This window comes from Rhamphochromis sp. 'chilingali' (genome assembly GCF_963969265.1).
Source record: "Rhamphochromis sp. 'chilingali' genome assembly, chromosome: 22".
Taxonomy (NCBI): domain Eukaryota; kingdom Metazoa; phylum Chordata; class Actinopteri; order Cichliformes; family Cichlidae; genus Rhamphochromis; species Rhamphochromis sp. 'chilingali'.
In genome coordinates this window covers 11,785,665-11,811,102 of record NC_137950.1, presented here as the reverse complement: position 1 = coordinate 11,811,102, position 25,438 = coordinate 11,785,665, and the positions used below count along the sequence as shown (strand labels likewise).

Genomic DNA, 25,438 nt, shown 5'->3' with positions numbered 1-25,438 from the left:
TCTTACTCTGGGTCATCTTCACAGATATCACACGTTTCAAAAAGTGTTAAAAAGAACCTTACAGTTAGGTTAAGCATGTTGACCACATTCCCAGGAGGTTTACACTCCGTTTCAGAATCCCCCTGAACAACAAGCTTCGTCAGGTACAGCAACCACTTGCCGTTTGCTACCTCACAGGGCCACTCAAACTCCACAGCCAGGGTTGCTATGTCTTGCAGCGATTGTCCCATTGTGTTCATCTAGAGGTGGAAGCAGTCAGAAACATTAAAAATAGAAGTGAAATACATCAGATGGTATGAAATAACAACATGGTGACTGTAACTCCTAAACAGTATCCACCCCTGCTCACACTTAAACCACAAACCATGGCTGACACAACAATCCACAGCCGACGCAATATTAAACTTCTGAAGTGCTGGCTTCAAAGACAGGGTGGGGATGATGGAAATGTGGGTGAGTAACACACATTATAGATACAATGTACAATCTCTGAGTGGTGAAGATGACTCACAGTAAAGGTGAACTCCACCAGACTGCCCACGTCACTTGTGTTGACCATGGCTGACTCGCCCATCACTGTCCCACCAAACTTTACTGTTTCCACCTGTGACTTTTCACTGGATAAGCTAAAAGACAGATATGTTTCACACAGTGTAAGTAAACAAACTGTAAGGAGGGTAATATGATGCGCTGACCATTTTATTTATCTACCCTTCATGTACAACAGGGGTTCTCAGATTTTTTGATGACCGAGTACCGATTTAGGGAGATGGTTGATGGAAGGAAGGAAAGAACCCTCCCCCAAAAAACCACATAAAAAAACCTAAAAGTCCTCTAGGGGCACGGGAGACATGCCTAACCTAACAGATGTATAAGAAATATAGTAAATGCAATGCATATACTTCCCATGATGCCTGTGATTACTCTCAGTAATCAGGTGGTTTATGTGCTAAATACCTGCATTACTTTGAATTTGAAATACAGTATGTCATGAAACATTTGCGATTGGGACTTACAAGCTGAAGACTGGATTAATGGTGTTTTCAATCAGCAAGGCCATAGGAACAGGCGTTAGGTCACTCTGCTCACTAAGACTGGAGAAATTACAACAGTGTGCATTATCTTAAAACAGCTTAAGAATTTAAACTTCATTAAAAAAATGCAAAAAGCAGAAAATGAACTTAATTATTATACACAACAGTATTATATTGACTTGTTTTCCCTGTTTAGTATTAAGCAAGAACAAAATACAATGTGCAACCAACATTATAAAGTCCTTACGTTGACAACAGCAGCTGACACTCAATCTTTCGTGTGTGTAGGGTGATTCCTGATGTCTCAAACTTGAGCAGGAAAGACACCTATTAATAAAGCAATGCAAGCACATGAGAACTGTTGCAAACCCAACTGTCCAGTAGAAAAAGATAAAAATAATTGTCACCTGTTCAAACCTACCTTTTCGTTTCTGCTAATTGGATTCCCCACCTCACAAATGACTGTATCAAGAAGAGTGCACTCAACTTTGTTATTCTAAACACAGAAGAAATAAACAGAATTAGTTTTAATTTTTAAGGAACTGACATGACCAGCGATGTGGCTAAACATGACCAAACCAAACCAATACAGTGTGCATCTTGTAAGAAGAGTAGCATTAAAAAACAAAGGAGATTTAAATAAAAATGGGCATCTTCTGCCCTCCAGTGGACCTACCAAAGAACTGACACTGGCATATTTCAGCACATCAGGGATAGTGACATTGAGCACGACTCTGTGGGCGTCTTCAGCTAGCTTCCCTTCAGATTGATAGTTGGTAACGTTTACCGCGAGCCCTATTTTCTTTATGGAGCTGTTGAACTGGAGCACTTGAACTTTGCCCTGACTGTAGAGGGACAACATGTATTAGCTTTGTTATTTAATGATTATTTTGCTTGACTAACACATTCATGACATAGCAATAACAAAAACAAACAACAAATATGGCTAACAATGGCTAAAGTGCTAAAATGGACCTTTCCAATGGGAGTCCATAAGCAAGGGGGAACCCTCACAATTTCACACATTTCACATTTCACTTTGTTTTCTTTGTGCTAAGCTAATGGTAAGCTGGTACTGGTGGTAGCTTCATATGCATTATATATATACATGAGCACTGCAACAATCTTCTAACCTAACTGAGCAAGCTAACTAGTGTATTTTAACCTTTAAAAGTCAGCTTTGTGTCTATACATGAATGACTCAAAGGATGCTTGGTTGCTCACTATATAAATTTACCTGGGATAAGGCTTTTCTTCATTTTCTTCAACAAACTTTGCTGTTAGTTGCAGGTTACTGGTACATTTGTTGTCTGAGCCACACGCCTTTTGAAAGTGAATCTGCAGGAAATAGAATAAGCAACATCATATCAAATCTTACAAGGGGACACTGGACCATACCATTTCTTTACCATCTCCAAGTTACTGAAAAGGAAACCTGTAAATGAAGTGCATGCAAGACTCCATACCTCAGTCCTTCGGCTGGATTTCTGCTCTGGGCTCAAAATTGGGAAGAAGTCCAGGTTCTGTGGGGCTCGTCTGGCTCTAGGTATTGGTTCGTATAGTGAGAAGTTGAGGAAAAAGACCACTGGTTCCAGTTTGTCCCTCACAGGTTCCTGTGAATTAATTAAAGAGTTTCTTTTTGCTTGTCTCAATAAGCACAGGACTATCAGGTAGCCGCAGTTTATTTGTTCTCTCCAGTCACTCAGCAAGATGATCATTTGCAAATAACACAAACACAGTCAATACAACATCTGCAATAGTTGCGTTGCGCACTTACAACTACAAACAGCTTGAGAGTTTCACACGCAGTTTTGGAAGATGTCATGGTCAGGTTGCCAGTGTAAGTGTTGATGTCATTCTGAAAACGAACACGAGAGCTTCCTCTTCTCTCCCTGTCGGCCTCTACTATATACGTCACCACTTTACAGAGTGAAAACAAACAGAAAAGATTAAAGCAAGCTCATGCAGTAAATATATATATATATATTTTTCCTTACAATACAAAGAATTTCCATGGTGATGCACTTGTTTGTAAGTTGGAAACACTGTTCATTTGAAAAAGAAAATTGAACACGGAAAAACTTACTGACAGGTTTCTTGAAATTTGTATTTCCGGTGCTTAGAGTGAAAGACATGCACAGAGTAGCTGTAATGCTGTGAAGCACAAAGAGAAAGAGAAGAAGAACTGAGACCTGATAAAACACTCAATAAGCCAGTTTCAGAATGACATAAATTTAGGAGACATCTCACCATGGTTTATCTCCAGAGCACATTTTATCGTCCACAATCTTAGGCTCGACAGTGAAGTCTTGGGTTAAGTGCACAACCGGTCGAGCTCTTATTTAAAAAGCAAAACAGAACAAAACAAATTAATTAATCATTATAATAATAATAATAATAATATGAGAAATAACTCCATGAATACTGAAAAATAATAGATGTCATAAAAATAGTTTGTCGTAACTTATGAGACAAATGTCACTGTAGAAAATTGCTATATATTATATATACACTCACTGGCCACTTTGTTAGGTACATTTGTTCAACTTCTTGTTAATACAAATAATACACAGTCACATGGTAGTGATCAGCCCACAACCTTCCAGCAGAATAACGTACTATGACACTACGTCAGAAAGCTCAACAAAGACTTCGCTGCACTCAAATGATACCAAGATCACAATAAAATTGCCCAAAGAGCACCTCTGTGTTGTGGTGGAACAGCAGGTGAGGATTTACATCATGAATGTGCAGCCGATACATCAGCAGTGTGTGTTATGCTATGATGTCAATAAGGGGGTCCAACTAACATGGAAATATCTTGTTTAACTTTGTTTTTGATTGTGTCTACCTGAGGAGGGCAATGTGATCATCCAGAGAGCCAACTAAGATATCAGGGTAACTGTTATCATCTACGTCCATCCCTCCGCTGATGGAGTAGCCGAAGGTCTGGAATTTTTCACCAAACGTCCTACCCATAATGGTCTGCAGAGGGAGTCATTGACACAGGTTTTCAGAAGAGTACTTTGAATAAAGTTTTTAAATGACCACAGAATGTCATACATTACCTGACTAGGCTCCCTTGATATTCCCTTTTTGCTTCCCATCCATATGTAGACCATTCCTGTCTGGTGGAATGGCGCTCCAACAGCAAAGTCTGGAGACATTAGCATTACAGTTAAACAAGTGCTGGAAGCATGACAAGAAAAGATGCTAGAAAAGAAAACTGGGCACTCTTTGTGTATAGGAAATATTTGTCCTCTAGGTGGCAGCAGAGAATGTTTTCAGGACTCATTTGAAACACGACAAGTTAAATACCTCTTGTTTGCAGCTGAAATGATTTCAAATTACAGAAATATTCCTTTAGCGTGCTTTATGCTCACACCACAGATTGATTTCACTTTTTTAAACTAGAATATTATCAGATGTAGGTCCAAAAGAGATGCTGGGTTCATGGTCACACCTTGGAATCCGTCTTGGTTGATGTCGCCAATGGCGGCCAGGGCAAGGCCAAAGGCAGAATCAGATGGGCCCTTCAAAACCATTGAGGCGGTCTTCTGGAAAAATCCATTCTCGTTCATGAAAATGTACACTGCTCCCCCCACTTCATTCTTACGGTCAAAGTAAAAGGGGGCACCCACAATCAGGTCATTCCAACTAGAATATGCAAGACAAAAATCCACATATGCATGTAAATACAAAAATACATAATTATAAACATATAAACATACATAATACTAAGTATAGCTAACCATTCAACACAAGTCACCAAAGGTATATTAACTGCATCTCAAAAGAATGTACTACCTAGAATCTTAATGACCAACTAGATTTCTAGATAGAGAAACACCTGATTTCTTCATAATTTCAAAGTGAATCCCTCATCCCTGCCACAGAAAGTCACTATTATCATCTGTGTTCAGACACACGCTGCTTCACTGTTATGCACCATATGCATAAAAAAGGCAAATCACGTCCTCATCTATGTAAAAAAAAAAAATCATTGTTCATTTCCCCACAGTTACACTCTCCGGTGTAGAAACGCACCTGTCATTGTTCAGATCTGTCACTGCCAGGCTGTTTCCAAAGTAGGAACCCACTTGTTCCCCAAGGATGATCTGGTCCAACAAAAGCTTTGGTTGAGTTTTATTTGAAAAAATCACAGCACCCTTAGACTCATATCTGGGAGCCCCTGTCACAACTGTCGAGTCATCATAGCTCAGGAGCTTCTTTTCTTCGAGAACTGAATAACCTGTGAATGAAAATGCTTGAGAATCAGAGCTGCTGTTTTTGACAATTGGATGGTTATCTGACGGTAGGGAGATTGAGTGTGAATCTTACTAAGGTTCCCAATGATTTGCCATTTGAAATGTTGTAAAGACACACCAACACTTACCTATATAACTATATGCTTTCTCTAGACTTTCAAAGCGTTTGTCAGCATAGTTCCAGGGGTTTTGTAGATCTATCCGTATCACATGAGCATCTCCTTTAAAACAAAGCAGAATCACACAACAATGTTAAAATCAGCTTAATACACATTTCAAGAGTATCCAAGACATAACACAATCCAATCAAATCCAACAGACTTGCACAGCGTGCAAATAATGAGTAACCCCATTATTTCAGCAGTAGGCAAAACAGGTTAGCTTGACAGTTCCCACCTTGCCAATTGTAGCTGCCCGGAGAGCCTAAATAGACATCAGTTTCCGATATACCGCCTGAGATGCCCATGTTGCACATGCCGTCCAAGTTGTGGTCGTTGTTGGGATTGCAGACGTCATAATTTTCATCCTGCCACTGATCGTCTTGGTCAAAGGTCAGGTCATTACTCCTTACATAACATTTTCCTAACATCCGCCACTGATTCTCTGACATTACCTTCACATATCGATGTCCACATGCCTGGAGACCAGAGAAAGTATTGAAGAAGTGCAGTGTGTCATATCAGAAATTGACAGTGCTCAATTCAGTGACTAGGAAAAACAGCTTCAAGTAAACTGAAGAATCTCAAACATCAATATAATGAAACCAGTGTCGCTGCTTTTTAATTTACACAATGGAAACGGTCCTCCCTTTGAGCGGTTACACAAAATAATCATTTTCCATGGGCCAGATATCAATTTTAGCCTTCTAAAAGAAGTTTAAACAGTCAAAGATGTTTGAAACATGCTAAAATTAATTTCTTCCTGATAAAAGGGAGTTTTTCCGTCCCACGGTCACCAAGTGCCCACTCATAGGGGGGTGTCTGATTGTTGAAGTTTTCTCTGCAGGGTCTTTTCCTCTTACAATATAAAATGACTGCTGTTGTGATCTGGTGTTATTTAAAAATAAATATAAAAATATATTTAAAAAATGCATTAATATGTAAGATAGAAAAATAAAAACATGGAGATTACACCAATTAGTGCTTGAACAAAAACTGAAACATATTGACAAAGACAGACTAGGAACAACATGCTGTTAGTTTCCCCTCACTGTAAGTAAAATGTGTTCTCCAGTATATTGTAATTGTCTAAAATGTAAAAGTAATAAAAAAAATCACTTGATCAAAATATAATTTCTCCCTAAACATGAGACACTATTGCATTTTCTCCCTGTGTGTATCATCCTGTCTCAGGTGTGTGTGTGTGTGTGTCTACAGTAATTAAACATCGCAACAAGTCAAATGTGTCATCTCTTAGACTAAATAATAAAAGAAAACATCCTGTGTGTCAGCTCACCCTGCCTTGTACATAATATCACCGGTAGTAGTGACTCATAGAAAGAAAACAGGAAGTCATCTTACCAACACGCGTCCATCTGGCTGGCCCTTCTGACTGGACACTGTCACACCCAACCACATGCCCTCCACAATCTCAGAGGTAGTTGCTGTGGATGCGTCATAAGGAGGTAGGTCAATTATTAAAGCAACTGTTTTAATTTGTCATCAGGCTGGTGCTGACAGGAAGGTCATTACATACAGAGTAATTACCTTTTTTTCTGCTTTATAATGTTCCCTGTTTTACTTCTTGTTCTTTTATTTCAATAGACCGTTTACAACCAGATTTCTATTTGCCATCATACACTAATCAAATCAAACCAGCATGCAGTACAAAATCAACCATTCCAGACTATTTATTACATTAAAAGAAACATTCAGCATGGCTATGGTGATCACAGTCATCAGAACACCTACTCAAACTGTAAATGCAAACCTTCATGCAGCCTGGATCATGCCCTGACAAATATTAACCACAAAAATGTGCTGAGACTGCAGCAGCACTCATTCTAACCTCAAAATGAAAAGTGATTCAGAATCCTCTTATTATACCATTTGCCCCTAGGTTTGGATGGGAGGGGGGTGGGGTCTAACATTTAATAACAGTCTGTTCATGTAAAGGTGGACAAAATAATTCCAAATGCTCCAAAGGATGCTTGATGATTTTACTGAAATGATCTGACACAGTTCTTTAGTCTTTACTGTAAAATGAGGAAGCTAGCTAGTGTTCATTTAAAGGTTATTATTTTTTGTTCCTCACATTCGTTACATCCTTTTGAGGCCCTGTGCAGGGGAAAACCAGTTTTAACACGTGAAGTTCACTGAGGGAGTACAATCCTAAATAGAGCTGAGCTGTGAGTCTCCTATGGCTGTGTGAAGTAAGCATTGTTGAACAATCATATGAGCGATTCCTAAATTTTAGTTTAAACCCAAACTGGTTCTGAACAGTGTGCTAAGTCAGGAAGGAGGGTTTTAAAAAATGTACGTACAACATGCAGTCTGGGTTTTTTTAAAATTTGCTTCTGTTGGAGATCTCTGCGTTTGCTGTTTCATTTTGCACCACCATCTGTTATGTTTGCATCAAATCTATGGAAGTGCTATACAAACTCAGTTGAGGTGCTTTTAAAGTATTGTGAAAGACGGCTCCTCGCTGGTGCACTGAATATGAAAATCTTCAGAAATGTTCAAAAGCGCTCTCACTCACCATCGATCATCAGAATACCAAATAAGTGAACATCTTTAAGAAGAATGGTGTTCAATCTCATCATTATTTTCCTTACATATATAGAAGTATTTTAAAGGAAACCCCCCTCGAGCTCGCTAAAATCTCTTAATGGAACAGTTCAGAAACAGCTACAACACTGCAACCATGCATTCCCTTCATCACATCAGTGCTTCGCAGTGATCTTACTCGAGGTAACCAGGTCCATTCTGGAGCAGTCAGTGGTGTCGGTGGTAATGGGACAGAAGTAGACGGCGCCTGTTTCATTGACTTTCGGTAGAGATTGTGCTTTTTCTTTGGGCGCACCTATAAGAAGCCTACAAAGGCACAGAGGAACACAGAAAGAACAAAAACACAGAAAAAACAAAGAGAGAAAAACAGAAAGAAAGAGACAAACAATGTATGAAATCACAATGGAAGTGTGGCACAGTGTTAGACAAAGCTATGACACTATCAGCAACGGTTTATCAGATAACCTTCGAGACACAAAAAAAGCACACCATGCAGCTTAACAAGTCAATCATTTATATTTCACCTCTTGAAATTGAGCTATTTGTATATATTACAGCTATTTATTATTTTTCTAAATGTTCTAACATATTGTATTATTTAACTAGTTCAGTCTGTTACTGTTGTTGTCTTGGAGGAACTGTAACACACATTATTTCCTTAAGGATTATGAAAGTATTCTGATTGTGATTAAAGGCACAACTTTTATGCACAGCATTTACCCACTTAGAGTGTGTGACGTGACCTGAGATGTTAAGATTCAGGGTCTAAACACACACAAAAAAGCAGACTCATTTCACAAGAAAAGAAAGAGTGAAGCAGTCGGACCATGACCTGTGACAAGCTTGGGCAGCGTACACACACACACGCACACACCCCCATGCATGCACACACACATATATAGAGAGAAATTTGCTTCTTGGCTCTTTTTGTCCACTCATCGAGACACTCCCTGCATCTGCACCTCTTACCACACCACAGAGCTTTGAAGTAAAGAGATTACTGCTCTCTGAGGCTCTGTGCAGGAACACACCATTTACCGACAGCAGAAGATTTATTAGCTCCACTTTGTGGGCGAAAGGTGTGGACAAGCTAGTTTACAATATGTGAGCGAGTGACATACGCATGAAATGAAAGCACTCAGTGCTTTGGTCAAAGTGGGTAACACAAGCATGTCATTCTTCTCATTTTAGCGTCCTGAAAATGATTTCAGTGCTGTCAGTGCTGACAATGAGTTATCAGTATTGTGGGAAAGAGTAGAAATAGAAAAATAAGTAAGTCAAGATGTTCACGATTGTTGACCTAACTGCGAGTATAGTGGGAATCCAGCTTTCTCTCTTATTCACACTGACAAGTTAGAATAAATAAAGGTCCCAAATGTAAAGTTAAAAATAAGTCTTCACAGTAAAATCACTGTACTTTCAAATCCCACTTTCTCCCACGAGTCAGCCTGGGATTACTCCAACTTGGGGAGAGATCATTTCTCCTGAAAGATGAATCACAGCAAAAGGCTGTGCTATGCTAAAAACTGGAGGTCTGAAGACAAAGCGGGAAATCACTGAACAGGGTCTGTTAGCACTTGCTCTTGGTTAGTCATACCTGATTAAACACTGCTCACAGGTTTCGTGGTTTTTCAATCTGTTTAAACACAGCGAGCCCATGTACCAGGCTCCACCACTCCACCACAGTCGTCTACATATATACACACATTCACAGTGATATCGACATTAACATGCCCCTATAAACATTTACAATCTTAATCTGACTGCAGGCCTAAGAGCATAGACAAAATTATTGTCTCTTTGATGTCTCACCTGAGCCTGCAGAGAGTCAGACATGTAAATTAGTCACATGGCCCGACTTCCACTGATTTTAGATCAAATTACTCTAAAAAGTATATGAATTGTGGCACATAAGCTGACAAAACACTGAACTCAGATCAGACGCTGTGGCACACATAGCTAATTCCTTGACATTAATCATATATGTTTATAGGTAAGTTGAGACATCATCCCTTTCGTTTTATGAATGCAGTATAACAGCACCGGCACCAGCACAACCACTTCTCAGTATGACGACAACCACAAAGAGACAAGACGGCTGCTGAGGGCCAACAGTTTCCAGGTTAAACTGTCAGAGGAGACCTTGGGTGTGGTAATTATTCAGTAATGTGGACAGTAAATAAGATACAAGATACCACAGAGGTTTGTAGTGGTGGATGGACCTAACAGAAACATGGAAAGGAGTCCTATTCAGTGTGGCGTTGACATTCTTTTGTTTATCGGTGTAGATATCTGTGTGTGTGTGTGTGTGTGTGTGTGTGTGTGTGTGTGTGTGTGTGTGTGTGTGTGTGTGTGGTCTTACACTACAGATTAACTAAGCCGATGAGAAGCGGGCGTGTAAAACTGTTGTGTTTTTGAGCCGCAGGACACAGTGTCCCAAAACACTAACTCAGATATTATTGTAAAGCCACACAAGGCCTCATGGGAGCTTTATCCAAAGCACTCATAAAGGGAATGGCGTCAAGCCGGAGACTGGGCAAACTTGACACACAGATAGCAGTTTGAACTTTTCTCACTCTAAATAGAAATCATGAGGAAGCGGGGTAGGGTACAAAGTCCAGTGTTAATCATGCATGCTTTAGGGCATTTGAAGATCTTGGCTAGCAGGGTGCTGATTGCAGAAAACTAGAAAAAAAAATTACTGTCATCATCTTCTCTCAGTGGTGCCATGTGGGTCATCAGTGTTTGTTGTTGAAATTTAACAAAGCTGTGTGATACCATCACATCTAACACAAGACGGGTTATCAGCTACCTTAGGTCCATGTACGTGCTACATGAACATTTAAGAACAGGTTGACAATTCGGCTAACTGACAAGTGTTAGATGAGAATTCCACGTGTCAGGCAAATATGAACAATCAATAAATATTTTTTTAAATATCATTTATTGTCAATACTGGAGGATAATATATATCATATATTAGGCTATTTGTCATTAGAGAAAAGTGTTGCAGATTGCAAAATACAAAAGGTTTACCAAAAGGCCTTTCTCCATAGCTTCCAGTGTATGCTATGATGTGTATAGGACTACATAAACAAAAAATTGTACCAGACACACGACACAATGAACCTACCCCTGTTTTTAAAAATAAATGAGACGCAGGGTTAGCTCAAAGGTTCAAAGGGCTATCTTTATAGTCAACCAGTCTAAAACGCTGCACAAGTCACTGTAATAAATAATATCTATGTTTTAGCTTTAGTTTGACTGCTAGAAGATTTTTGAGATGATAGCAATACATGCTCATAATTTTGATATATTGACTAATATATCATGTCCCTGCTTTCATGTCCCTGAAAGCAGGTACATGTGTCATGTCCCTGCTTTCAGGGACATGACACATAAACGGATTTCCCTAGCAACATTTATGCGTAGTTATATACTACAGATGAATTAGACAGGCTCTAGTTTTAGCATCTTTTAGCAACTTTTCTTTTTAGTCTTTTTTTATAATTTTTTGATCGAGTTAAATCCTGCGGTAGAGAATCAGGGAGATGAATGTCCTTCCAAGAGAAGCTTGACGCGTGCATTTATGTTCATATTTGGCCCCTACATGTCAACTCCTGCTTGTTAATGTATCACTGGGCATGTTTGATTGTTTCTGACAGGCCATAATGACCCTAATCCCACTGAGAAATGTCCCAGTGCTCCCAACAATCAGACTGCCACTGTTAATTTTTAATGTAAACACATAAGAGTAGCTACTTTTGGCAAAAAAAAGAAAAAGAAAAAAAAGAACGAGCTTAATTTCCAAAATTCCAAAGTTTCGCTTGAAAAATGACCTTGATATCCTCATGATCATGGATGCATGGAGGACAATAATAACTGAAGGTTTTCACTTTTTCAAGTAATGCAGCACAGAACCATAGACTAAACATCATTACTAGCCCGTCCTTCACATTCCTGATCTTGAGTGAACAACTTGCAAGAAAATGTCAACTTTTTCATTAAAAGCAGATCTTTTTTTTTTTTTTTGATGAACCCACATTTCTCTGTTGCATACGTAACCCTCATAAACTTGGCGTACAACTGATTAACAACGAGGTGACTCGCACGTCATATCCCGTCCTGTCCTAGCTGTGTGCTCTCCTTCTTATCGCCTTTCATGCTCATCACCTCCTCATAAACAGGCTGTCAAAGGCTCGGCTAAATGGAAAGGGAGAAGCAGGCAGCTGCATTCCAACTCCAGGACATGTTGCAATTTGCCCCTTCTGTCTAAGAAGTCATCCAAAAGGCTGGCTAAACCAAACATTTACTGTTTGCACCCAGCTAGGGGTGGGCGATAGTGATGTGTCGGTCGCGAACGAAATGGCTCTTAGAGCCGGGTCTTTGACGTGAACGACGCGAGCCGGCTCCTTATCGCGAGCCGTGTTTTTTTTTTTTCTTCTGTGTCTCTCACCCTTTCTCGCACTTTTATTCCGCTTCACTCCGCATGCGAGCCATGTGCTTTGCGCTGGGCAGAGGGGGGAGGGGCAGTAGTTACACTCGCAGTAGCACAGGAACAGAGCGGGAGGGAGAGACGGCGAAAGAGAGCCAAGGACAACAACGCCACATTAGAAAGGTATAGTAATGGTCCACAACTATTTTCAGTTGCGGATGATAAAGGATTCAGAAAGTTTATTCATGCAGGCCCATATGACAGAGAATATGCATCTTCTTTTTGTTTTCATATTTTAATTTATATTTAATTGTGTTGCGGTTTGCAGTGTTTTGTGTTGTTTCACTTTAAATTTGTTTAAATTTAAAGTGAAACAACACAAAAATGTAAATAGTTAAAAGTTGAAATGTAAATGGTTGGTTTTTGTATTATATGATTTCTTTATTACATTTTATGTGGAGTGAATAAACAAAAGTATATTTATGGTGGCTCCTAGAGACAAGGCACATACAAACTTCAAAACACGTAAAAACTACAAAACACGTACAAAACACAACAGAAGTGCTCCAGGATGTGCCCCCCCCCCCCCCCCCCCCCCCCCCCACAGTGTTGAGCTTTTGTTACCTAGTGGCTACACAAGCCGGGAAGTACCAACGACCGGATTTGGTGTGTGGTAGTAACAGGTAAGTGAACTTTTTTTTTATTATTATTATTTGAATATATATGAGTGCTTCTGTATAAATACACAAACAATACACATATGCTTTCAATTGTGTAATTTAACTGATATAGGTAGCTCTGTTTTGGAAGTTCAGTTAACGCTAGAAATGTGTTTTGGAGTTTGTACGTGCTTTGTCTCTAGGGGCCACCCTATATATTTATATATGTATATATTTATATATATACATATATAAATAGGACCAATTTTTTTTACATTAGTAATTCCTTTTGTGCATAATTTTATATTGTTGTTAATAATAAATTAATTAAAGCAACAAAACAACCTGAAGAGCCGGTTTGGAGCCGAAAGAGCCGGGTCTTTTTAGTGAGCAGAGCCAAAAGAGCCGGTTCTCTAAAAAGAGCCGGAATTCCCATCACTAGTGGGCGATATAAACGATATACGATAGAAACTATATAAATTTGGCCAACGATAGAGATTTTGACTATATCGCTCTATCGCGATAGCGCATGTTGATGATGTCATTAAGCTGCGCCTGTTTTGGTCGAAAGCATCGCAGCGGCTAAAACCATTATCATCTGCAAATTATGGCGGGTGACAGTCATAGCAAAGAGATGAAGCACTTTTGAAATATGGGGAAAGACAAAAACTGCGCTTCCTCCACTTCCGTAACATTGATTCATTAATGTTGAATTCTCTCGCAGCTGCTCTATTCCCATGTTGTTGCAGTATATTAATAACTAACCTCGTATTGTGGATGAATAATCTCAGTTGTTCTCCTGACTGAAGTTTGGCCCGTGTATAGCATCCCGCTATGCGATTGCATTTGTCTCTAACCACCAGAATCCGTCACGTTAACTTTTAATGAGTGGAAAAAAAGTTGGCGTTCATCCTCCAGCTTCACTGTGCTAATGTTATGCTAACATAGCTGTGTCGCTAGCAATCACGTAGCACAACATTATATACCAGGTAGTCCAACTTCAGTAACCCTGCAAACACCACTGCTGTTTAGTTTTCTGTCTTCATTTATGTTGGAAGTGGTAGCAGAGCTGTACGTTTTAATTAGTTTCAAAAATCTCTCAGTCAGAAAATGGTATGAAATGTTTAGGTGTAAACTACCGAGCTAACTTCCTGTTAACTTCTAACTCCGTTAAATTTAATAAATTCTGTTTTCATGGATGCCTGGATGTTAAACTTAATTGTTACACCCGATAAAGCAGCAACGCTGATGATTTAATTAAAGATGAAAGAATTTAGATCATTTTTAACTCTTAGTGTTCGTTTGACTTTGGGACCTGAAGCGGACGGAGTTTTGGACCCAGATTACTCTGCGAAGCTCCTCACTATGGCAGCCGTAATGCTCTGACAATCCATCAAGCAGTGCGGCTTACCAAAGTTGTACTAAAACATTTTTTAACAGATTTCTGCACGCCAAAATCGGTTCGAGGTCAGTAAGCACAACCAGAATTCATATATAAGGCACACACTCGATTTTTGAGAAAATTAAAGGATTTTAAGTGTGCCTTATAGTTTGGAAAATACGTTATACAGAAGAAAAGAATATATCGTGATATATATCGTTACCGCACATGCTTCAAATTATATCGCGATATGAATTTTAGGCCATATCACCCAGCCCTACACCCAGCTAAGGTGAGACTTAGTTAGGCTGCATTCTTGACAACAGGACTAAAAATCTTAGAAGAAGAAGACAGTTTGATGGACTACTGTATATTTGTGTCAGCCATTAAGTTAAACAAACAGTGGTTCATTTATCTAGTCATGTTAGCTGGCACTGCCTCAGAAAAGCCTCTGACTTGAGCAAGAACAGATAGTGGGAAAAGTCTCTCAACAAATGAGGGGAGCTGCAAGGGAAAGGGCTGATTGTAAGCAAATGTCAGAGTCAACACAAACAACTTCTCTTGCAGTTAATTAAAATTAAGCCACGCTCACCTATAATCTTTACCCCCCACATGTCTATTTGCTGCTAAGATAACACCAACAACAGTGAAACCAGGAAATCCAACTTAATTAAACCCTTTTTGGGATGACATTTCCTTTCCAACTCACAGGATTTTGAGAGATTATCAAGACGAGACAAAGCGCGAGTTAGTCACGTTTACAGTCAAACAGGCGTCTCATTAAGAATACACACATCTTCACGTCGATCAAGTCGGAGCCGTTATGAGACATGGGATACAGGTGTTTAACGGGCAAATTTGTATTTGTTTCCCCTTAAAGGCCTTTATCTTATATGTGAAGAACAGGAAACATTTAAAAGTGGGTGAGGGAGAGAAACTGTCACAAAGAGATTCAGATGGCGGAAGGAAAGGTGAGCGACACGAAGCAAAGTGGGAAACTTTCTGCCTCAAGCCTGCTGTTTAATAAATTGTGCCTGCAGAGTGTATGCTGTGGTGTTACAGCTGCCTGTAACATGCGTGATTGATTGCCCTCCGGATATAGCTTAAGGCAACCTGTCTGTCACAGGATTTGAATGCAGCCCTTTTAATAATATTAAAAGTAAACCATGTGCCACCGATGACATGTCAAGTTTGCATAAGTGATACTGATTTTGCACAGCAAACTGAAATTAGCTAAAAAAAAGAGAAGCTATGGGGTGATTGTAGCTCAGTCACCAGTCTGCTTGCCAAAAATCCTCGGGCAAGATACTAACCCCAAGTTGAATGTGTGTAAATGTAAGAGTAGAAGCACTTCCAAAGAAAAGAAAGAACTGCTTTTGTGAATGGGTGTGAGTGAGTGCTCAGAGTAGAAAAGCACTATATAAGAACCAGTCCATTTCAATTGTCATGACACCAGGTAAAGATTATACTATTTCATAATATTATTGTACGTAAAATTATACAGTAGCCACAGCAAAACAGTAGTTTTATGAAATATGTTACTGTTGACCTGGACCAGCACAGCCATTTTTCACACCAGTGCTGTCTGTGGATCGGGGTACAGTATGGTGACACCACACTGTCTCACTCTAACTGCAACACAAGGTGGGTCACTAAATTACCCAAAATGCACAAGCAAAGAAAAATGCAATAAAATATTATTAATCCTCACCCTTTATCTTAAAAACACAACATCAGACACACATATATACAAAAAAACCTGCATGGTCTCATCTACTGCATCCTCATTGTTTTTCAAGGAAACACTGCCACTTCTACTAAAGAAGAAAATAAATACAGATCATGCTAAATAGTGACTCAGTTTGCAGACTGAATTAAGCCTAACAATGAGAAGAGACTAGACGTGAGATCTTTTTATGATTTTCTAATGACATAATGACTTCAGTAGACGATGAGAATCTCTGATCCACCTCTCCCACCAGTCATGAACAAAAACCCTGAAAACTTCCTCCCCAACAGAGAGTGGGCACTCCACCCTTTTCTGGCTGATGACTTGGAGGTGCTAATTCTTATCCCAGCTACTGCACACTTGACTTGTAGAAGCACATCATCTGTGATACATACAGCACGTCATAACCTGTTTGTGACTGACAAAGATGACAAGGGATGAATCATGGCAGCTTTCAAGAAAATGAAGGTGAATGCTGAATGCCGCATATTCCAGGAAAAATGAACAAATTCTTTTTTCTTTTTTGTGAAAGGCAAGCCAGTGTGCTTCCTTTGTGGTGAGGTGCTGGCAATAATGAAAAGGGCAAAGGTTGAGCGCTGCTACAGTTTTGAAACATGCTAAACTTGATGAGTAGAGAGGAGAAATGCACTCGTAACTCAAAATGAATCTTCATCTTTTTGAGTTTGAGTGCTCAAAAAGCATCTTTCACACAACAACAGACTGACAGCGAGAATATTACGTGTGCAGGTTTTGTGGTGAGTGCAATTTATAGCCAAGAAGTTGAAATCTAATGGGGCTAAGTAACACAGTAGCTATAGACCTTTTTGTTGGTCTTTCGTTTTTGCATCCCTCGGTATGTGTTCATAATAGTGTGGCCCTCAGACAACTATATAAAAATTTAAATGGCCCTTCACATGAAAAAACAAAACCCAACAATCAAACACATGGAGAGTGAAGTAGAAAACACACAGTGCAACATAGGAAGCCCATCAGCCCATTGGGAACGTTACTTTAAAGTGCAGACTTCACAAAGGCCTGAAATAATTATCCACTGCCAAAAACACACAGCACTTGCAAATTCAGCATTCTAACACAAAGGTAGAGAAGAAACCCAGAGTCAGAGGGAAGTGGAATGTGAGCGGCTCCTGCCACAGCCAATCAGCGTGCAGCCTTTATTCCTACCTGTACCTGTGTCTACTGAGCTGTGCCAGTATATGCACATAATTTAGCCTATACTTTATAGTCAGTGCTAATTATAAAACAAAGCATTTCAGTCTTTTCAACATTCATGCTGAAAGACTTTCTTCATCGAGTAATTTAATGCCTTAGGAAACGAATAAATGTGTAATAAATTACTTCTTTGAGTAATTACTCAAACAATGAGTAGCTGTGATGAATCCAGGTCACTGTACTTTCAGGAAACAAAGAAACTACATGAGGCGGTGAGCACACACTTCGCTTTCATATCATTCACAGTAAGCACGCCTAGTTCTTAACACACTTAAAGAACATTTGCCTGCATTTACAGAACAAAGTCGATGACTCATCTCTGGTCAAACAGTGATGAAAGAGTGTGCATGAAGTAGAAAACATGGCTCACACAGACTCACCTTCACTTTGCATCTCAGGATTTTCATATATTTATGTCAGGGCAATTTGGATATATATATATATATGTTAATGCCAGCATGAACAATAACAGCAAACTACAAAAGCCTAAGCCTTACAACTATCATAATGTCAAATTATCTACTTTAAAGATTTACATTCTTGCAATATGGACTAGACTAAGATTAAATGTCTCTCTATAATGACAAGCATCACTGTTAGTGCATTTAAATGTTTATACAAAAGGGAGAAATGTAGGAATACACTGCAAACCACTTTCACACATAGCAGACTGCTGATAAACTTTGTTCTCTTTTTTTCACCAGGATACTTTTTTAGTGGAAATTAAGTGCAGACGAAAGAGGAGATGACAACAATGTCATACAGTTGAATAAAGAAAAAAGAAAGGACTCCGCACCTGTAGACAGGCACCCACACTAACAGGGTATCTCAGCTGGACAAACATCCTGTTTGAAAACCACCATCTGTCTTTGGTGAAACAGTAACAGGAGACCAAACTAATTTAGAGGCAGCTCAACAAATTAAACATGGCAGGACATCCCCTTGATGATAAAGAAACTCACTTTTTATTGGCAACAAGTGAAACCTAGTCTGAAGCGGGCAAAGAAAGTTCAGCTTGTGGTTGCAGGTTTGTCTCCTGTCACTGGATGAATAATATCGTCAAGTACTGCTGCAGGGTGTAGCCCCCCCTTCCACACACACACACACACACACATACACACACACACACACACACACACACACACACACACACACACACACACACACACACACACACACGTGTATTTATATCCTTGTGGGGACATCTCGTTGACATAATGCTTTCCCTAGCCACTTACCCTAACCCTAACCATCAAAAATGAATGCCCAACCGTGACCCTTACCCTAAACCTAACCATAACCTAATTGTAACCCTGACACTAAAACCACATTTTGAGTCTCAAAAATGCTTTCAAACTGTTTGTCCTATACTTGTGTTTGTCCCCACAAGTATAGTAAACTACCAATTTTTGGTCCCCATGAAGATGTTAATACCCGTCCACACACACACACATAACTGACAGAGAAATATACCGATCAGGCAAAACATTGTGACCACCGACAGTTAAAGGTAAATAACTGATCTTCTCTTCATCATAGTATCCGTCAGTAGGTAAGATATATTAGGGATTAACTGAACATTTTGTCCTTAAATAGAAATGTGTTAAAAGCAGGAAAAATGGACAAACGTGGGGATTTGAGTGAGTTTGACAAGTGCCAAATTTTGAAGAGCCTGGCCTGTGTTGTCTGATCCAACAGATGAGCTACAGTAGCTCAGATTGATTCAAAAAGTGCATCACGGTTTGTTGTGTATAGGGCTGCATAGTCACAGACCAGTCAGGGTGCCTATGCTGACTCCTGTCCACCACCTAAAGCACCAACAATGGGCACGCAAGCAAGAGAACTGCAACACACAGTAATGGTCCAGTGACCTGGTCTTATGCATCACATTTTCTTTTACATCAATTGGATGACCGGGTTTGTGCGCATCGCTTAACTGTATAACACCTGGCACCAGGTTGCACTATGGGAAGAAACAAGCTAACAGAGCAGGCTTGCCCAAAGCAGTTTGATGCTTTGGGCAATGTAACATCCTTGGCATGTACCATCTAAATGGACTGGTTCTTATATAGTGCTGTTCCATCCTATCAGAGCACTCAAAGTGCTTCACACAACTTACCTCATTCACCCAGCCCTTTTTTCTATGCTCTAAGTGCTTTCTATTTAACATTCACACACATTCACACTCCAATGTCCAAAAGCCACCCCATGGTCTACAATAATACCTAAGCATTGTTGTAGACCATGTACAACCTTTCATGGAAACTGAATGCTGTGAAGGCTGTGGCCTCTTCAGCAGGCCTCAAAGCAAAAATGGTTCAGAAATGGTTTGAGTAGCACAACAATGAGTTTAAAGTGTTGACTTGGCCTCCAAATTCCCCAGATATCAATCCAATCACCCATCTGTGGGATGTGCTGGACACCTTGCAAAACTGCTGCTAACATCTTGGTGCCAGATACCACACTACACCTTGAAGGGTCAAGTGGAGTCCACAACTTGATAGGTCAGGGCTGTTTTGGCACCAACACAATATGAAGCAGGGGTCATAACGTTATGCCTGAACGGTGTACATACAAATGTATACATGTAAACAGGAATACACATACCGCTGGACTAAACCTGACCACATGCTTCTCAGTGACGCCATACCTCAGTAGTGAACCATGAAGCCAGAAATCACAAGAGGCTCACAGTATTAGTAACAGTATTACTATTAAAATGTTGTCCATTGCTGTATGTAAAAGAAGAGAAGTAGCTGTGGGAGACACAGATGGACAGTCAGCCACACAGCTGTAACAGAGCTGACAGCAACCCATGTTGGCGTGCATGTTCAGTGCCAAGTTTCTCTCAGATATTACTCAGCTTATATAAAAGAAGTGCAGGTGTGCATGAAACATCTGCCTTTACCTGCTAATGCCTGGAAATTTTCCAACGCCAGATTTTTTTTATCTCTCTTTGTTTACATATTCATTTCATACATCTATTTATTTATAAATATTTATTTAGCCTTTTATCAGTAATAAGCGTTGGAACATCCTATATTTATACCAGCACTTATTTGTATTTTACGGACGCACAACAAGTTGCAGCACACGCACACTTCCTAAAAAAAATACCAAGTGTAATCCAATACTTGTGGATCATTTCTCTCTTCAAAGGTGAAAAATGGCATGAAGACAGAGAGGTACTGGAGCATATGGGTTTTTCAAGCTACAGGTAGCTCCCAGTAGCCTGGAGGCTAGCTTCTTTTCTGTGCAGCTGAGGGCATTTATGCAACCGGGGGAGGAAAGAGGGAGGGGATCTCTTACACTTTTGTTAAGATAAAAACAGTCCTCACTGCAGGTATTTCTAATGAAAGCGCCACCATAACCAATCTGCTCTGTGGAGATTAGCAGGAACCCCGAGCCGTGCTGGGATCCATTTCAACATGTTTTTAGAAGCCGTTTTTGTGCTGCTACACAGAATGCAACTCATGTCATTACCAGCTGATTGGATACAGCGAATAACTGCGTTAAGATCAGGGCCCGTAACCATGGTAAAGGGATTTTATACCAACAGCCGTCGCTCAGCATAAAATCACTTTAACCGCATTTTAACCTACTTTTTACTCCAAATTTCTATTTGATCTTCTATTTGAAAAAGATTCTGTGTCAGTGTAAAACCTACTGGCTTGCATGGGATAGACATGAAAGTGTTGCATCGAGGCATGACACTAGCCCTTTGATAGACCTCGTTCAATGACAAAGACCACTATCACATATGTATTAGCAGGAATGTTGGATTACAGTCACGTTTACGGCCCACAGACTTCTATCACTGATCAGTCCAGTGAACAGTTCTATTGACTGTATAAGGCCCTTACAGAGCTTACAACCCATTGCACAATACTGTACTGGAGCACGTAAACGACACAAAAAGCTGTGATAAAAGATTGAAAAAGTAAAATCACCGGGGTGCTTTGAGAAACAGGGTTTGCCAGAAAAGTTTACTTCTATCGAAACATATGACGAAAGGTGACGTATGTTCCTGTGCATGTTCTAACTGAACATCAGATGTGTGTACAGTGGGTGGACCAGTTTAATTTTCACCTCGCAGCAGAAAGGGGAAGGCCCCGTCAAATTAAATCGTTGACTTTCATAGCCTCTGGCTGCTGCAGTCAGACAGGGATGATCCTCGATCCCAGCCACGTCAACTCTGGCGTATTCATCAGTCAAAAGAATGTGTTATTTTTTCAGCTTTCATCTGTAAAATGAAGCAGTTTTTGGATCAGTTTGAGTCAAATATTTGGAGTTTTTATGTGTATTCTCTCTTGGATAATCATTCGCCCTCCTGTCTTGTCTCAACCTGAAACCTGGCAGGTTGTAACTGTGCAGAGAAGAGTAATACATTCCTAAAATACCATAAGGTCAGGGGACTGGAAGAGCCAATAGGTGGCCAGCTGACTGCCCTGTTTCCCCCCCTTCCCTGAAACAACAGAGAAAAAAAAAAAGACCTTCTCGGGGAAAAAAATCTCTCTGAGACCTTAAATGGGTGATCCAAACAGATAGGGGGAGTGGGGAGGTGAATAGTTGGTACAAATTGGCCTCAGGTAGTTCTTGGATTATTTGGGTAAAGCCCATCCCCAACAAGAAGCAATGCTGATCTACTAATTGGATGTGCAACCCATATTCAAAATATATTGTTGAAATTCAGCTCAGCAACCATTTAGTGTAACTGGATAATAACCTGCATCTTAGAAGGTTTCAATTAAAAACAACAACAACAAACAAACTCTTTATTCCAGAAATGGGAGTGGAAGCCATTTGACTCGACTGGTATCCTGAACTCTGACTCACAAGGACAACAAAGAACAGTGTTCTTCTCTGTACATGTCATGACTGGTGCATACGTCTTGGCGTTTTTCAGATATTCACACTGCAGTTCCAGCCAGAGAAAATATGTCGCTAAAAGCTGTGGGGTTCATTGAGACAGATATGCAACCACAAAAGAAACTTATTTTAAAATCCCTTCCTCTAAGACATTGCAGACACCAGCACACTGTTATGTCTTTACAGAGTCATGCACTCTTATCGCCTATTGACTCGGCCAACTATTGTTTTGTGAGCGCCACTATCTCCAAACCACATATCAAAGCGGGTTTCACTTATGTCTCGTAAGATGAAATAGGTGACATCAACAGCATTGTGTTTTTCCCTGCAGATGTGTGCTACACTGCATGCCCACAACATGACATGCCCTGCTGTGTGATGTGAATCTTTAAGCAGAAGACGTATTTTCAGTGGGAGATTTAGGCTACAATTATATTAATATTGCAGTAACGTTAGTTTTTATGGGTTAAACAGAGCTAGCAGCATAGCTAACACTGGCCAATAACCAGCACATATGGACTTAAGCTTGGCAGTACAGGAGTATGTTATTCAGGTAATTCATGCAGACATATATTTCTTCCCCTTTCCAGTTTTATGCAGAACCATCTAGGTTTATACTTACAGCTCAGACATGAGAGTGAGTTTGGTCTTCTAATCTAATCTGTCATTGCATGACTTGCAATGAGAATTAAACCTTATATCTAACTTCACTGATGAGAGCACAGAGGAAGTGGGCTCTGATCTGAAACGTTTCTTCATGCTTTACTCTTCAAAGCAGAACGACACTGATAACAGCACATTACAAACATGCTGTGTGATCATGGAAGCGGATGGATGAAGGGGCTGCTCTAATTGACCGAGTGAAATCCTATACTGCACAGTAACACAGTTTGAGGAGCTCTCATTAGAAATGCCACGAAGACAGCAAAGACGCGACATCCCTGAACATCAACAGATACAAAAGCAGTCACTTCCTATGTAAATCCTTGCAAGTGCTCCACACTGGTGTTAAGCTGTGAAGTGTTACAGGCCAGTAAAAGCTTTAACAGGAAACAACCCCAAGTTCTCTCTAGCCGATAGCGGCAACAATAGTTCCACCCAAATTCCAAATACAGAGTGAGTAGATGTGCAAATGTTTACTTTACAAATATTTAATAACTGAATATAATACAGCCACCCACATCATGACTGAAAGTTCAATCACAATGCACTGAAATGCACATCAGGATAAAAATGCTCTTATTGTACCAGGACTGGCTTCCAAACTAGAAGCATACACGTGGTTTACAAACCAGGATTTATCTGTGTTCAGAGAACTGTGAATGCTGGTTAAAAACAAGTGTGTTTGTGAGTGTTTCCACCAACAGCTGGACCAGCAGCAGAAACTATTAAAAATAAATCTCATCTATTCACTTTAAACAATGCGATTTTCAGTTTCGTTCATTATTGTTGCAATAATGAATAAAAAAAGACAAACCGAGCAAGTAAGAAAAAAAACTGACAGTGAGATAAAACAAATTTGTGTAAAAGTCATGTAATATGGTGATCGTGTAAAAAAAAAAAAAAAAACAGTTTTGCTTTCAAAACAGGTCACATCAGGCCGAACGTGTTATGAGACACGTTTTCTACACGTTGACAGTGCACGGCAAAGATTTACAACGCCGCCGGGTACGAACTTCGTCGAATTACTTCCAAAGAGCGTAGAGCACCTGTCCTATATTCTCACTGTACTAGAACAAATGTCTGGTTTGGTCTAACTAAATCTGCAGACGTGGTCTCCAGCAAGTTGTTTCTCTCACAGGTAGTATGTAAGTGGAGCAAAGAAACGCTCGACAGGTGACAATAAAGCGTCGTATCCTACTTTTGCGCAGTTAACCGTGCACAGTACGAGGTGAACAGAAAGTGCTGCTTTACCACGACTGTTTGCCTGCCGACATATTACCTCTAAATTAAAAAAAAGAAAATATAAAGCAATTTCTGAAAAATGCATTATCCAACTATACTTACAGATACTGTCTGGAGCCCACCGTCTGCTCATGCAAAGCTACAGAGAACCCAAACAAGCTCCCCCTGGTTTTCCCCTCTTTGATCACAGGAAACCGTTCATCTATATTAAATCCAGTGCAAGTTTGCGTCCAGTGGCACACGGCCAAAACAGCGCAGAGTAAAAGTCTTTCAGACATGTTTCCGTTGTTTTCTCCCTTGTTAGGTGCACTCAGCTCTCGCAGGTCCACGATCAGCGAACGAGCATGGGGTCCGAGTGGCAACTCTGCCGCAATGAGCTCCAACAGGTAGGCTGCTGCTTCGCAGAGACCTGCCCATTAACAGCCCCTCTGTGCAAAGTCACTGCCTAGGTGTCGGCGCCTCATGCTCGCTCCGCTGCCCTGCCCCTAGCGGTGTCCCTCCCTTCCTGTCAGATCTCGACATCCTTCAGAAGCAAGTGCATTAACTACAGGGAGCTGCAGACTCTAGTGGTGTGCGATACAGCGAATTTTAATATCAATCCGAAACCAAGTAAATACATGGACCGTTTTGTTGATACCAATACCGATACTTGTAAAGGCAGCTTATACAGGGAGAAGCAGTGTGCTATGATTTATGAAATGTATCATCAATTTGGAAATCCTCTACACATTTTAATGACCGCGTGATCGGTGCGATTTTCATTTTCCACAATAATTAGTTGATACAACAAAACACACCTTTCAGCTTTTCGTCTCTTTTAATGTAATTTGAAGCTAATTTTTTTAGGAGACCTGAAATGTAGACGTGCCTATCTCTAAAGCACTTTATGTCAACTTCTGTTGTTTAAATGTGCTATAGGCTGTATAGGATTTTTTCATTGTGCACGTTTGAGGTATATTTTTTCATTGCCAAGAAAATTATTTAAATAAATCAGTGCAGTGGGGTGAATACTGAACTTGGGGAAGAGAAATAAAGTATCCTATCCTATCACACTAGTATTGATCCGATACCAGTACCAGCTTTGGTATCAATATATATTTGGACCTCTAGCAGACATTCTGTAACTGTGGTTAATGGTGTGAAAACCTCGTCTGTCACTATAACTACTTGTCACTCTTATAAACCTCCTGTTCCTGCTCTCT

General features: G+C 40.0%; 1 protein-coding gene across 1 annotated transcript in view; it reads right to left on the bottom strand.

The window, feature by feature from the left end:
* itga3b (integrin, alpha 3b) overlaps window positions 1-24,675 on the bottom strand; it is a 29,050-nt gene extending 4,375 nt beyond the window's left edge. The window contains exons 1-20 of the mRNA XM_080873667.1: window positions 24,339-24,675; window positions 8,207-8,334; window positions 6,823-6,905; window positions 5,699-5,939; window positions 5,431-5,523; window positions 5,082-5,286; window positions 4,498-4,691; window positions 4,103-4,191; window positions 3,886-4,019; window positions 3,285-3,371; window positions 3,121-3,188; window positions 2,812-2,954; window positions 2,501-2,647; window positions 2,272-2,372; window positions 1,711-1,879; window positions 1,456-1,530; window positions 1,282-1,361; window positions 1,017-1,094; window positions 512-626; window positions 63-239 (exon numbers count right to left, since the gene is read on the bottom strand). Coding sequence (XP_080729793.1) covers window positions 63-239; window positions 512-626; window positions 1,017-1,094; window positions 1,282-1,361; window positions 1,456-1,530; window positions 1,711-1,879; window positions 2,272-2,372; window positions 2,501-2,647; window positions 2,812-2,954; window positions 3,121-3,188; window positions 3,285-3,371; window positions 3,886-4,019; window positions 4,103-4,191; window positions 4,498-4,691; window positions 5,082-5,286; window positions 5,431-5,523; window positions 5,699-5,939; window positions 6,823-6,905; window positions 8,207-8,334; window positions 24,339-24,514 — 2,583 coding nt within the window. The 5' untranslated portion in view covers window positions 24,515-24,675. The remainder of the gene's footprint in view (window positions 1-62; window positions 240-511; window positions 627-1,016; window positions 1,095-1,281; window positions 1,362-1,455; window positions 1,531-1,710; window positions 1,880-2,271; window positions 2,373-2,500; window positions 2,648-2,811; window positions 2,955-3,120; window positions 3,189-3,284; window positions 3,372-3,885; window positions 4,020-4,102; window positions 4,192-4,497; window positions 4,692-5,081; window positions 5,287-5,430; window positions 5,524-5,698; window positions 5,940-6,822; window positions 6,906-8,206; window positions 8,335-24,338) is intronic.
* Between the last annotated feature and the right edge of the window lie 763 nt (window positions 24,676-25,438).